The sequence below is a fragment of the Mastigoproctus giganteus genome, chromosome 12 (assembly GCF_048544385.1).
Source record: "Mastigoproctus giganteus isolate SK-2022 chromosome 12, ASM4854438v1, whole genome shotgun sequence".
NCBI lineage: Eukaryota > Metazoa > Arthropoda > Arachnida > Uropygi > Thelyphonidae > Mastigoproctus > Mastigoproctus giganteus.
The window spans coordinates 61,314,201-61,329,916 of record NC_143586.1 but is presented as its reverse complement, the minus strand read 5'-3'; the positions used below and the strand labels follow the sequence as shown (position 1 = coordinate 61,329,916).

At 39.0% G+C, this 15,716-nt stretch overlaps 1 protein-coding gene across 3 annotated transcripts in view; it reads left to right on the top strand.

Annotated features, from left to right (window-relative positions):
• The window catches only part of LOC150077101 (uncharacterized), a 527,433-nt gene that overhangs the window by 484,346 nt on the left and 27,371 nt on the right, over positions 1-15,716 (top strand). For all 3 annotated transcript variants that reach the window (XM_090386534.1, XM_090386535.1, XM_090386533.1), the window contains one exon: positions 11,248-12,500. In XM_090386534.1, the coding sequence (XP_090242660.1) occupies positions 11,248-12,500 (1,253 nt within the window). The remainder of the gene's footprint in view (positions 1-11,247; positions 12,501-15,716) is intronic.

Here is a 15,716-nt window from a genome sequence, read left to right as displayed (position 1 = left end):
CATTGTTAAAGTTTTTATTTCGATAATCGACTTAACTCATCAAGGGTCGGGATTGGTTTTGCTTGTTTTTTGAAGAATAGTTTCACATTTTTTTTATGAGAAAAACGAAAGCGACGTAATTCTCTTTCGCTTTTACTCTCCGAGTTATTTCTGCGTACAACGTGCCGAAACCGGAATGGTTATTCGTAACTAGCCATGTTATTAGCATTCAGTCCCCATGAAAGCTCTTAGTAGTGAGTGGTTGGTAATCCATGTATCTTCACCGAACACCTCTTTCCTTTTCTCAGCCGCGTCACACTCGAATTCCTCTCTATCCGCATGTATCGACTCACCTTAGCGTGACCTCATGCGGGCGACACATAGATGTTAACTTACGCACCACCATCGCATGTTCTGCAACCTCAAACGAGTATTTGGTTCGAGTATGAACAGCGATAAGGAGCAGTCCCAATTCCCGTTTCGAGATAGCTCTTTAATCCCTGTGACGCCGCCAATGAATACATACTGCAGTACTGTTTGCTTAGAAAACCCATTAGCTAACAAATAAAAATAAAGGTTAGTTTTGTAGGTTGGTTGTAGATGAGTTTTTATATGCAAGTGTGTATATATAAATGATGGTTCCTACCTTTTCCAAAAAACCAGCTTTATTACATCGAACAGAATGTGCTTAGCAGATGGCTGGACATAACTGAGGCAGTTCGTTGGTGGAAGAGGACATCAATGAGGTACTTTGCATAAATATGCAAAAAAGAAATACTATTTATCAGAAATTACTGCTTCGGAGAAATCCATGCCTAGCAAAACAGATCTTAATTCATGAATGGCATCCAGCTACATGCTCATTCGAATGATTTCAGTTATTTGCATATGAGCTTCGAAGTTTGAATAATATAATGCAGTAGCCTGAATGCTTTTCGAACTATTTTAAGCCTTGGAAGGCGTACTGTTTCATTATTATTCATTACTACTGCCATTACATCGCTATACATGACATTTAGTGTTATTCTATATTATTACAGCATTATGTGGTTTCTCATTGTGTGCCTTTCTGCAGCCATTGAGGACATGACCCGCTATGCTCATCTGTTGCCCGGTCATTGTTAGCAAATGACCTTGAGGCAAGTGTGCAGACGCGGTTTAATAACGGCAACTGTTAAAGTGATCGGCTGCTGAATGCCTTACGACAGAAGGGTTCCCAACGTTTTCAGAGGGCCGGATGAAGAATTAGAGCTACCTTCACTGGCCAGATGGGAAGGTTGAAGTTGACACTTCAACAATGGACTTTAGAGAAGTGTGTAGGGAGCATGCGCCTGATAGTTGCAGAACAATACAGATAGGAGGGAAAAATTAACTCATTTCTAAAGGGGGGGAGTACCCTAAACAGAATTCGCACACGCCCTGGTATGGGAATCTTCCCACTCCTGTCTTACAAGGTGTTCAGCAGCAGCGACACCTTGTCGATAATATTTACAACGGACATTACAAACCAGGTGGTTGACTCTTAATTACACACAGACATTACACAAGGTGTTTGTTTTAATTGTGGTCTCCAGGATTTCCCGTATATGCTGCTGTAGCATCTGAAAAGGCAAAGGCCAGGCCGGCAAGTGTATATATGTAGGTGTATGTGTCTTATGTTGAGTGTTGGCACCTGGCGACTTTTCAGCCAGGGGACACTTGTCCCCTGACTCCCAACCTTGGCCACGTGGAGGCGCACCAGAGTCCACTTTCTAGCTGAGACTCTTACTGGGGCTATCAGGCAAGCCCGGTAGCCCAAGGTATTCAAAGAAAGAAAAAGGGATATAGGCGTAGTATGGGAAATGGAGGGAAAGGAAAGTGGATAGAAGCAAGGGGGATAAGAAAAATAGGCATCCCGGATAAGAAAAATAGGAGGGGGGGGGAAGTAGTCTTCTTAGTTTAAAGATTGATTGTCTTTTCCACTAATAACCTTTAATCTTTTAGAACAATAACTGTGTACCTGGCAGCAGTACCAAGAAAATTAACACGTCACAGCTGCAAAAATCAGATACCAAGACAATTTTCAATTGACTTGGTTAAAACTATTAACATTAAAATTCTTGATATTAACACAAGACCATGCAGTGAAGAAAAGACAAAGTTAAAATACTGGCTAATGGGGATTTCCCCGGCTAGTAAGAAGTCAGTTTACACAATTGAAAACATTATACCGAACACCCAGCAACAACTACGTTAAACCAAAAATCACTGTCTTGTAATAATCGAATAACCTCTTTATCCTCATCACTACAGGGGGATATTGAAATTTTATCAACCTAAGATATTATTTCGTCTACAAACTCATGATTTCACAACAAGAAAACAGTAAGTCAGACTATACCCAAAATATTACAACCAATCAGATTTCAGCATTATGAAGCTGCAAGGCAAAATTTCCTTCCAAGATCTGTCATCATCATCCCGTGTGGGATGTCAGTTCGGCAATTATGTCCAGAAAAATCCAGAACATTTACAAAAGGCCAACTGCCTGAGCACACAAGGTACTCATTTTAAAATTTTCATAAGTTCAATATATTTTTTTTCACCAGTCATTAATTGACTCGATCTAGTCTTGTCTACAATGAAGCCAAAATCGAAATTGCTTCAAACCTCAGCAATGAAAGCTTTATCATTAATTTCTTAATTAAGACAGTCAGTTTTTTTATACACAATTTTTCCCAAGTCTTCTGAGGAAGAAAAATACCAAGCACAAGCTCTGTGCTCAGTACAAACATAATAGCGAACATGTTATTCTCAAGGGATAAGTGTTTTTGCTAAGAATCCGTTCCAATCAGTCTTTTCCTTCGCCTAGAGATCTTGCTGCGAATTCCGCCAAAGCAAGGTAATTTTCTTTACTCTAGAAAGATTTACCTCAAAAAATCCGGGTAAATCATTCTCCTCGATGTAAGTCCCTTCTATAAGCTAAGTAACAGCTACATTCAAAAATTAAATGCTGCACTGTTTCAGGCTCTCAGCAGTTACACAACGGAGAAGCAGCAAGGCCAAAAGTATGCAATTTAAAATTCAGACTAATTATAGCAAACTATAGGTAAAAATATGCTTCCATAATACATTTTTAATGTAGAAGGCTTAATGCCATCTTGTAATTCTAATAATTTCCTGGAGTATATATTTAGCATGGGCTACAAAACTGAAACCAATCATTATACCAAGGTATTTATACGTACGGACAATTTTAATAGGTTGATCGTTTAGTCTTATGTTTGGTGGTCTCTGTAAATTAAGGTTACCTTTAAAGAGCATATGTTTGGTTTTTATTACGGAAATCTCCAGTTTGTGGGTTACACACCAAGTATTTAAGTCAAGCAACATCATTTCCACGTTCTTCCAATTCAAGTCTGGAATTACCATATATGAGAACAAGGTCGTCTGCATATGCTAGTTTAGAAATACGCTCATGTTCTTTAGCCAGCCACCCATCAAGGAACACGTTCCAGCAAACAGGGCCGAGAACGGATCCCTGAGGGCAGCCGCGAATAACCGGTCTCGATACAGAGCAGTGTCCATTTCATTATTCATGTACTTGTCTATGGTGGCACCCAGACTAACATCCATCTCCACCGGTATATTCTGTGTTCAAGTATTCTACTAATGGGCCTGTAGTGTAAAGTGTGTAATATGTTATAAGAAAAAAAAAAAAAAAAAAAAAACAGGCCTCTCTGCCATCACCTAAGTATCCGTTACCTGGTGCCTATCCCTACGCACGTGAAGCCCGGTCAAGGGTCTCCTTCACTGTCTGTACTAACACCCCGCACCCACCGGAGGTAGTGCAATACCTCGGGTGCCAACAATCCCACTACCAGGCTGCCCATACCTGGAAGAAAAAAAAAAAAAATCCCGCTCCAAACCCATAAGTCCCGCATCAGTTTTCTTTCTGATGCCCGCAAAAGCAATTGAAGAGGTAAAAAAAAAAAAGTACAATTCTAATCTATATTAACCAGTTTATACGGGGTTAATACATTTCTACAAAATTCCTGGAATACTGAAAAATTCTCTGAACATTGTAACCTCTATTAAAAGCTGGTATAACTGATCTTAAATTACGCCTAAATTCCTCATGAAGAGGACGATAATAAAAAAACATGGGAACATGTTTCAGGTAATCTACATATACAGAAAGAATCCTCCTCCAAACCTAAGGACAATTTATATTTAAGCGAACCATGCCCTGTGATTATATAATTTGTCTTAGGTTTTGAGGAGGATCCTTTCAGAGCAATGTCCAGATGATACTACAAGGCATCTGTCCTGAAAGTAATCAGTGATAATTCGGTAAATGGAGACAGAGACCCCGGCCTCCTGGAAACTCGCCAGTACTCTGCCACCATAAGGTGTCAAAGGCCCCTTTGAAGTCCACGAAGAGACCGAGGACGTATTTAGTACTTGAAGTAGAGACCAAATCCATAGATTGGTTAATTGCATCTACTGTAGATTTTCCTTTAGTGAAATCAAATTAATTATGTACGTGTAAATTTTTCCTATTGTAATAATTTAGAAATCTTGCAACAATAAGTCTTTTCAGTACTTTCCCAGGAACGAGAAGGGCAATAGGACGATGCCTGGTTTACAGATTTGTTAGGATTTAATAAAATTTTCAAATTAGCTTGCTTCCATGATTTGGGAAAAGAACCTTCTGTAATACAGGTGTTAAGTAGATTTTCAATCAGTTTTGGACAAAATTTCCAAATTCATTTCAAGACAAACTTCCATCAAATCTAAACCCAGGCATTTTCCCTCCTTCATGGAGCAAATGACCTCACCAATCTCCTCACGCTTGAAATTTTCTTTAAACGAAGGTCCTTTATAGGTTAAATGGTCTATTCTTATTCTAGAATGTTCGTATTTTCTGGAGCTGGAACATCCTGTTGTATTAATTCCTCCAGAATAGCAACCCCGACAATATAAACGTTTCAGTATTATTTGACTTTTATATGTGGATGAATCTCTGCCGGATGTATCTTTTCAACAACCAGTCTGTAAGGGAGACCCCATAGGTCTCCCTTACAAATCATCAAGAGTTGTTTTTATCAATATTTCCCATGCTAAACGCTTTTCTTTATAAATAAGATTAAAATGTGTTCTTCTGGTCTCATTATAAATTTCCTGCAAGCGCTCGATCTCCTCATTTGGTCTGTTATTACGTTTTGCGCGTTGGTAATCTCGCCTGGCATTCATTAGGTTGCTTCGCAAAGCAGAAAGATCCTGAGTCCACCACGGGACAGAATTCCTTCGTCGCTTTTTCTTTTGGAGAGTTCCATCATAAATCTCAGTAATAAGTTTCATTACCTCTCGCAACTACAAGTTTAAATCCAGTTCTCCCAAACGTTCAACATTATCAGTAAAAATCTCTCTCAACTTGGAATCAAAGAGCTCTCAATCTGCACTGTTTTGTAACGAGGAAACTCATGATTACAATTAAGATTTCTGGGGTCTGAAGACGATACAACGTTGAATGCAATAACATTGTGGTCACTACCGTTTCAGAAGGCATGAATCGTCCAGTCCCTGGCAGTGACCAAACGTTCTGTTAGTCAATGTGACATCAATAAAGGATTGTCCGGAGGCAGAGACAAATGTTGGTGGGTGCCCTGGGGAATTCTCACGGATGCATCAGTGAGAATTAAAACTTTCTCCCAACTAATTTGTTTAAGGCCGTTTCTAAATAGTTCGAAAATAGACATTACACAAGTAGACATTTCCATTCTGCTTACTTCAGACAGCCAAAAAAAAGTTACATTACTGTCAACAGTCTGCATCTTCCATCAGATGTCGCTGCGTGCATTGACACTTATTCCCGGTTGCCTTCCTCAGCAAGGATTAATGACGTGTATTGTTACTAATGAGAACACTAATGTTGGCTTGTTTCCCCGTAGGGTTTTGAGTACATAATGACTTCCTCCTTTGTCAGCGACCTTCGGATTTTATGGTATTTTCTGCCTTGTGGCTCTTTTCTGTAAAACAATTTTTCGTTTTCTTAACAAAAATCCGAGTCTTCTATGCTTATATTGACCTACTTAATCGTCATAAAGTACTGAACGTTGGTGGCTTTAAGTAAGCATTTGCCTCCAGCCAGCCGCTGGTTGTCATGGTGATACTTTGACACATGTCACGCACTAGCAGAAAATGAGAATAAAACCTTTCGATTGCTTCCGAGTACATTTCCCCGCACGACAACAAAGTAACCAAAAGGAATTCATATTAAAGCCCGTCCCAATCTGAAAATCGCTGAATTATTGAGATCTAATCTTTATTTTCGAGCTAAATTCACTGAAGACATTCCTTCAGAAATGGATTTAGCTCGAACGAAAAGTGTCCAAAGATTAGCAGCATAGACCTGTATAGTTCTAAATGGTTTCAGTCAATACAACTGCATAACGTTTTCATCCCGAGAACCTTTTTTTGCTTTCTTTGCTGATTGGCGAGTCCATTTTCGCCGGTCACATTTGAGGATGAGGGACAAACGATATTTATAATATTTTTGCGAACTGTGCACTAAATCAATCTCCCAACGTAACAAAAAAAAAAGTTACAGCAGAAGAATAAGAATAAACGAGAGTTGCACAATCAAGTTCCATGTGCGGGGCACCTAGAGTCTTGTTTCATGTGGTAACAATGGAGTGCCGAATTGAAAAGTAAGCAAGGAGGGAAATGATCACTTCTAACCAGAGACCTCAGATCTTTATTCCTCAGTTGAAAGTTAAGATAAGAAAAGAAGTGCTTGGTTACAGTATACCGCCGAAGAAAATATTTCCTGGAACCGATTCTGCACCCAGTCAACTAAAGAAAAATTCCTTCGTTTACCAGGAACTTCTCAACTTAATCATTCTAGGAATGGTTGGGTTAAGCAGTTACCAACTGTCTTCCTTATGTTTATAACCAAAAGTGCTTAGCCCATTCAACTATACTGCCTCTTTTTTTCATCCTGTAATAGTGCACTATGAAGGGAGGGATTTGGCATCTGGTATAAGGAAGTTTCTCTGGTTATTTCGCTAGACAAATAGCAATCAGCACTTTGCAAGAGCACCAGGTCGTATTAGTTAGTTGACCTCTAGCCTCATATAGAGTTGATTCCGCACTAATCTACCACTTTGAAACTTTTTCGTAAGTCAGATCTTATATGTAGTGTCAGAAAACAACGACGGGAAGAATGTGTTCGATTGCATTGTACTCCTGGTATTCCCACTAATAACAATGAGAATGCACAGCCTTTTCATATAAGGTTAAAGGTTATAATGTCTACTCTTGACCATCAGTATCAGCCTAACAAGTTGCTATCTTGAAAAAGCTATGTAATTTGCAGCATATTTTTCCTGTAGTTGGATATCCCTTTGATGCCTTTTACAGATGTAGGAGGATAGGTGCCATTACCCGGTCCTGTTCTTGCAGCAGAGTATATAATTCCACCTGCTGCATTGAACTATAAATTTTCTACATGCTGTAGGTTCCATGAGTTTATATGACAGGGGCCATGAGGATATTGGTAATGTCTTGCTTTCTCCCTCATACTCTGTCCGAAATCGTACGTTCCTTTGCCTTTTCTTCTTTGAGAAAATCCAGGCGCAGTTAAAATAATTTATCTTAAAAAAAAAGAAATTTCATATAGGTGTTTATCATAATACAAGATATTAAGTATAAATTCTTCAGAGAAAACAAAATTATATATACATATAATTTGGCCTTAGAATGTGGAAAAATTAGTTCAGATGTAACTTTACAGTTTCTTAGTTATGACTGGAGTGATCTACAAAACAAAACAGCGTTATTTTCCATAGAAAAACCTCAATTTATCCGAAGTATGACAATGTTTCCTCTTAATTTTTGCTTGATTTCATGAAGACAGCAAGAATAGTCTACTCATTTTATGTTTATCATAATAGTGATGTTTATTTTAGTTCAGTGTTTACATAATAAATTTCAGGAAAGTAACTCATGTTAGCTCTTATTTTGCTTTTCCTTTTATAATTTCAATGGACACCATTGCTGACTCCTAAATATAGTCCACACTACAGTAAATGTTATCATTCGTGTAAATGTTGTCGCCTTTCTGAAGTCCCGATCGGAAGTATGCTAATACACAGAGGAAAAGTAGGGCCCCGGGGGAGGCACTTTTTTTTTTTTTTTTTTTTTTTAACTAAATGTAATTTTTGTTAAATCGTTTGCTTGATTGGCACAGTTAAAAATGTCTTGAACTATATATTATTAATTTATAAAAATATGTATATTCATAGCTAATTATATCTGTTTAATTGCATTCCAGAAAGGGACTCGAAGTTTATGAAATATTTCAAGGAGAATACAAGGTATAAAAGTTTGGGAACCTTTGGTCTTACGAGAATGCCATATATCTCCAATGCAATCCAGCAACTTTTTCCAAAAAGTGATCCGCCGGCCCTTACTGGTCCATGTAAAATGTACAAATAATCACATGTCATAAAATAAGTGAGAAACTAGGTTCATGCTCTGTTTTCTTCAATTTCGCCAAGTTTTGATCAGTCTTTCTGCTACTTAAGCACAAAGGCCCTATAGGCATAAGTATCGGTCAACCGACTTACTCCTAACTTTCGATAACGTTGAAAAATAATCTGCTCTCCCTGCTCCCTTTTAACATGAATCCACCTAACTGATATTTACCTCCAAAATCGGAACTAATCTGCACTATCCAGAGAAAATGTGTTAACTATTTAGGGCATAGTAGAGCGGTAATGTACTACAACTGTGTTGTAGTACATCCAGATGAATGAAAGATACAGAACATATCGGAATGTCCGTAGTTCTCACGAATATAAACATTGGCCCATCAATTGCTATGAAGCCAGTATATTTTGCCGAACTACCCAGCAATTCAGGTAGCCTTCAAGTATATTAAATTATCCAATGTCCAAAAGAGTATAAAATTTTATCTAACTAAATGCGTTCCAACCTCAACCACTCCATGAATATCTCTCACCTTGTCATTGACTACATTAGCTGAACTTGGACGAAGTACATACTTCTGCTGGATCCCGGAACAAAAGAATCCAGGGAGTGGACCCTCTTAGTGTCATCACCGTAACACAGTACTTAAGAATATATCATCACTGAATGCCCAAAATATGCAGGAAAGCAGTATTTTCTTCACTTCAACTGAAGTCTTCCTCTCACCTCACTTTTGGGCATGTCCTACAATGTTTTTTTAAGTTTCAAATAATGAGCAATCAGCACCAAAGAACTCCCCGAAGTTTAAGACTGCAAATTTTTTTGTTGAGTCAATTTTTGAAGAGGGAGGAAAAAAAAAAAAAAAAAAAAATCCAGTTTTTCCTAGTTTTCTCTTAGCTAACAACAAGAAATTTTGAAAAATCCAAGATTTAAAATGAGCTTTAAATTTTCATAAAATATACGGTGCCAGCTATATCCTTATTGAATGTAAATGTTAACAGTTGATGTAATTAAAAAAAAAAGGGGGGGGGGAATGCACGAATTGAATAAAATTCAAGAGTTCCTCATAGTAAAGAAACTAGTTATTAGTTAGATTGTTATATTCGTAATTATCCTTCACAGCGCTCAAGCAAATATTACTCGAAGATGTCGGATCTTCTTCAGTGCTCTGTTTTTTCACCTTAATTCGCACCAAACTTAGTCGTAGGTGGAGATGTTTCTTTTCACGGTTTTCTGTATTTTTAAGGGAGGATAAATGGTTGAAGCATAAACGTTTTACATTTCCCAATGAATGCACATTGATTTTGCTTCAAGAACGTGAATGAACAAATTTCCATGCATTTATTGGGAAGTTTAGGATCACTCAGCCATATTACAATAAAATGGCTGAGATAATAAATTCAGATCGAGATTTTAAGCTCCAGGCGAGGACTTAATACAAGCTAATGCGGCACACTTATTAACTCATGGTTGCCTTTTTATGGTACATGGATTTATATACCATCTCCTTTAACTAGGAAATAAGACGAATATGCCAGAACCTAGTTTTTGAAGCGCTATTATCTTAAGAGATTTAGTATTATGTTGATTCATTTTGTATCAAAACTATGAAGTAGGAAAAAATTATCACATTTTTTGCTAAATATTCTGCATCCAAATATACTTAGAAACATTCAGCGAAATTTTCATTAATAAACTGAAAAAAAAATGTTTTCTCCAAAACCTCTTACAAAACAAACATTATCAGCTGAAAGTAATTTCACCTTTGTATTATATACCTTATTCATGGCAGTAGAGGATATCTTAAAGTTTATTCGCAAACAAGAAAATGTGCGCGCTGCAATAGATGACAGCATAATCGCAAAACTGATCATGGAAGAATTTACAAGATTCCATTCTTGGGTTTGTTTTTCGAACGACAGCTTCTGTACGAATTGTAACTTGGATGGTTTAATCTTTAGAGGCGACGTAACACACTGTTGACCTTGGCATATGAAGCTCACGACTGGCATGTCGTACGAATTTTCCTGGGCTTCGCGTAAAAAACTTACTCGAACGAGTTCCACTGCTCCCTTATTAACCTGTGCTCGGCCTCTACCGGATCCTTTACGAATTTTCCTTACTATTCTCGGTGGTTCTTTTTAAACTGTGTTCAAAATTTACTTATTACAACGGTGGCAACTCAAACCAAAACACCCATTGCGCCTTCTCGTTGGTGGTGATTTCGTTGTAAATTCCGCCATGATTACAGTTTTGTGTGATCATGGCGGAATTTACAACGAAATCAGCACATCAGGCTGAGGCATCACATGACCAACTTCAGGTTTGTGATAGAAGATATCCTCTATCACAAGAGGATATCTTCAAAAGCCACTTCCTAAACGTTTTAATGGCCATTAAGGTTAGATTGCCTCTAATGGTTGCACATCATTTAATTGACCCAGTGCTAAATACGGTGCTGTTTCTTGTATTCTCTCTTGTGAATTCCTCTAACCGTGTGATCGTTCGTCCCGAAATATAAAAACGGAAAATTTAGTTAATAATTATTTTTCGAATTAAGTTAATACTTTTAAAGCTATACTAAATTTAATGATAAGAGTTTAACTTGATCTGCCTCCCTTTTCTTACTGTCCTTTTGTACGTACTATCATCATACTTTTCGACATGGCGATTAAATTAGTATTACAAATATGTGACTGAGAAAGGACGTTTTGCTATTCAAAAATGTTACTCAGTAATACAAGCGGTGTGGTTGATCTAGTTTGTAATTATTCTTTCGTTTGTCTCTTCCAGTGTGTTACCACTGTGCTGGACCAGTGATGCAACCAATCCACGATTCCTGCCTTATCCACGAAGCAGTACCATATCACCATCATCACTCATCCGTTTCTCTCTCCCAGCATTCGTATCCAGAAGGCCTTTGTCCGTCGTGTCATCACCTGCCTACCTCTCCTCCACTCTCTCTATCTCCCTCCCATGCCCCGTTCCCAGTGCCGTGCATTCCCCAGACCGATCACACGTATTCCCAGGAGAGTCTCCACACCACCCTTCCAGCCACCCCACACCCTGCCCATCAGCTAAACAAGACGACCAAACATTCCACCTGCAGTTGTCCTCCGCTGGGTTCCTGGTCGTCTCCGTGCCACTGTTTCGACCCCGTCGGAAGTTCCCAACTAGATTCGCACCAGCACGGCTGTCTCTATTCAACTTCGCCGCCGCCAGCTGCCACTGGTGGATCGCCTACGGACTACGTTCCACCGGAATACCAAACCGTTGTGCCATGCGACCAAACCCCTTTGGACCTGTCCCCGGCCTCGAGTGCGACGACCGCCATCGCCGAGATGTCTCCGGACGCCCAGACGCCATACCAGTGTTGCAGGAGGAACGAGTTCGTGGTCATCGCGCCAAGCCATCCCTCCGCATCGAACAGGAGGCCCAAAAACCGAGGACCAAAAGTGTGTTGTGCTTGCGGGGAGACGACCCAACAGATGCTCGTGATATCTGGGAGCACCCGAACTCACCAACAGAAGAAAGTGAAGGACGACAGCACGGACACGATATGTACGAAGGGCAGCACGCTGTGCAAAGTGTCTTCGGAACGGCTGGGGTCCGACCAGTCGGGTGACTTGGGCAGCTTGTCGAACACAACACACAAAACAGTGCACATCATCAGGCTGAGGCATCACGTGACCAACTCCGGACAGCCCTCCCACAGACATGCCAGGCTGAAGAAGTGCGGGATCGTCTCCGTGTCCGACATAGAGGAGACCAGCCACGGCATAGTGCACGAGGCGGACGACAAGGACAATGTGATTACAGTGAAAGGAATTGACATCACCAAAATCAACGGCACCAAGATCACAGGCGGACCGTACAAAGTGACCGTCACTCCGCAGCCTTGCAGCACGAGCACGAAGCAGGAGAGGTTGAACCACTCCAAGTTACCATTACAGAAATTCCTGTTGCCACGGAAATCGGGGAAGAAGAAGTTCTTACATGGTTGGTCCTGGGAAGGCAAGCCATATCAGAAAGTCATCTCCCTGACGGTAAGTCCAATAATCTTCTCTAACTTCAACTAAGGTAACTAGGATAGCACATTTATATTTTTATAATTTATTCAACAAGATTTGCTACATGAACTTAATTTTTAGTCTTATTACCCTTAAATCCAAACACGAAAGGTATTAGAACCTATAATACTTAGTACCATGTGTGGGTTGAAATCAAGAAGATACTTATTGACATTGGACTTAAACCAGATTGTAATTTTCAGGAAATATTGTGAAGTTGTTCTAGAAAACCGAAGATGAAGAGTTCGTTCTGGGAGTTTGAAATTGGATAGTAAAGCAATACTGACTGGTTTGAAAGAGAGAAAGGGGGGGGGGGGGAGAATTATAGAAGCCAATTCAGAAGAATAGTGCCCATGGAAGTACCTACATAATAAGCATACAGCAGAAAGATGACGTCTATGAGACAGAGTGAAGAGACTTTGTAAGAAATTGTTCAATAATTAACCTAACTGCTCTCTTTTGAATGGAGTCGAAGCCTGAGAGAGGTTATGGAGGCACCACCCCTGAAGTGGGAAACAATATTCCATGGTAGAACGAATTTGAGATTTGTACAGGGCTCTTCAGAAGAAAAGTAATATAAATAAGGTATAAGAAAAGTATAACAGTATACTCCCGGGTCAAAATGTTAAGAAATCTTACTCCACTGGTATTGGCCAGTGCCAAACAATTTTTGTATAGAGGTATGCGAACTACATATCGCTAAAGGACATACGGGAATTAATGCTACACAATGGCTTAAATCTGGCATGGATTCGTTTAGTGGCTGAAAAGTATCTAGTGTAAATTTAATTCAAACTGTAATTTAGGCGCATTGCGATCAACGAGACTGTTTCTAATATTTTTCCCGGCCACTGTTTACTACTCCTGTGGCAAAGCTGAGCAAACAAGCAAGTCCATAAGTTGAGGATAACGGAGCTGCCACTCAACATGGTAGTTAGCTGCGAATTACCAATAAACAGTATCGGACAATCAGTGGCAGAGCTAGATAGGATATGGTGAGATGGCAGTGATATCCCTTATCCACAGAACCATCAGTGGACGAGTGTTAGGGCAAGCATTAGCCTCCTAAATAAAACTAGTTGATAACGCGTAACACTAAGCGTATCTAAACATTATTTAGGTCAGTAAACACTATACTGTTCTATAGTCTTCCAAGTTAGTGGGATTGGATGCATGACTAGCAACAAGCTCTGGTTATTAGCCGCTAAGAAAAAACTCAATGTAATGAAACCGGATGCTCCATCAGAAACCACCTACGAATGGAAATAGGAATAGAGGCGATCAGATGTCACTGCACATGGAATGATAGGACTATTCTTCAAGCTGGTAAGATGCAGAAAATTGCTGATGAGATTTTAAAGTATAAATTTGCTAAAAAAAAAGTGAATGGAACTTTTTTATAATGGACAAACTAAGGAAATGGGTACTGAGCATTGAGACAATTAATGAAAGTACAGATTAAAATAAAAGGGAAATTTGGTAATAAGACTAATGCTTCTGCACAAGAAAAACTCAAAAAAAAAATAAAATACAGTTATAAAAGTTAAAGTGCAGCCGTTATCAACCCACTGCAGGACGGAAGCCTCCTCAACAATTCATGGTGAGGGAAATGGACCATAATCTTCCACACTGGTCCAGTGCGGGTTGGCAGATCGACCGTATTCAGCAGTCAGGGGCTTGAACCCCGGTATACTCAAAGAGCGTGTGCTACTGCACTTCCGCTCCTGACCACTCGGCTACGGATGTGGTAATCATAACTGGCGATTTTAATGCAGTGATAAGTGAAGATGTTTTCTTCATGTAAAGAGAAGAGAACTTTCCAACGTGTCAAGTTCTCTTTATGTGAGTCCCTGTTTGAAATAAAAAAAAAAAAAATATAGCAAGCCAAATGGATCATGTTCGAGGACCCAACCGTGATTGACCATTATCTAGTAAGAACAATAAAGCAGAACTTGAAGAATAAACAGTGGAAAACTGAAATATTAGAGGCCATAGATGTTAAGAATGTCTACCAGGAAACAATACACTCAGGCTGGAAGATGTTAATTACGAATGGAATAATAAAGAATGGAATAAATGCAACAAAGGTCTTGGAGAAGGGGGTGGGGAAATCTAGAAGTAATGGTTTGATGAGGAATGTAGAAAAGTTAAGGAGAGTAAAAGAACAAGAGCAGCAAAAGAATCAGAAAAAGGAAAATCAGAGAAATAGAAAATAAATGCAAATAAAAATACTGAAAAGTTCTACAGAGAAATGAAGTGGATAAATAATGGATTTTATACAAAACCATAAAGATGCAGATGAAACGGAAGAAATCTTTAATAAATGGAAGACTGAGGATGACCAGATTCTGCCCGAAGAATATACAGTGATGAAAGAGAAAAATACTAATTTCCTCCATAGTAGGGAAACAGTTGATGTAATTTAAAAAAAAAAAAAAAAACCCTAAAAGCACCTGGCAGCGATAACATTGCCTCAGGTTTGATTTATAATGGAGGTTTGTTTATTTACGAAAGAATAAATTAGTATGGTAATGATAGTAATAGTAGGGTTTTAGGGGCATCAGCAACTAAGGCCATATTGCTCTGCGTATACTGACTGTAAATTTAGCGTGTTCTGTGGTCGAATTGCTGCTTGCTGTACGAAAAACTCGAGTTTCCGGGAATAAAAACCATACTACCCTTGCTTGAGGCAGACTAACTCAGCCACGTTTTGAAAAGGCTCAATTTCTCACGTCATCGACCGGACTCGAGTCTTTTCCACCCGGTGTGGGGAGGACGGCGATTCTATCAACTGTGCTACCCAAGAGGGCACTAATTAGTATGGAGTCACGAAAAATTGCCAAATGATTGGAACATGCGAATCATTTATTCTATCCTTAAAATAGGAGACAACATTGACTAATACTTACGAGGCATTACGCTACTTAAAATACTTGTGTAAATTTTAGTGCTTCACCGTAGAAAAGACTATTAGAAATTGAACCTAAAACAGAAGACTATTATATGGGGCTTAGACAATAGATCACCTAGATAATTCATAAGAGGCATCTTCGAAAATGTTAGAAATTTAACATTGAAATCAGTAATTAAATTGAGATCAAACAAGCCGTCGATAAAATTAACAGAAAAGGAATCTAACATCTTAAAAGCTCTGCAAACGACCCTTTAAGAAAGGCGATTAGAATAGCTCTT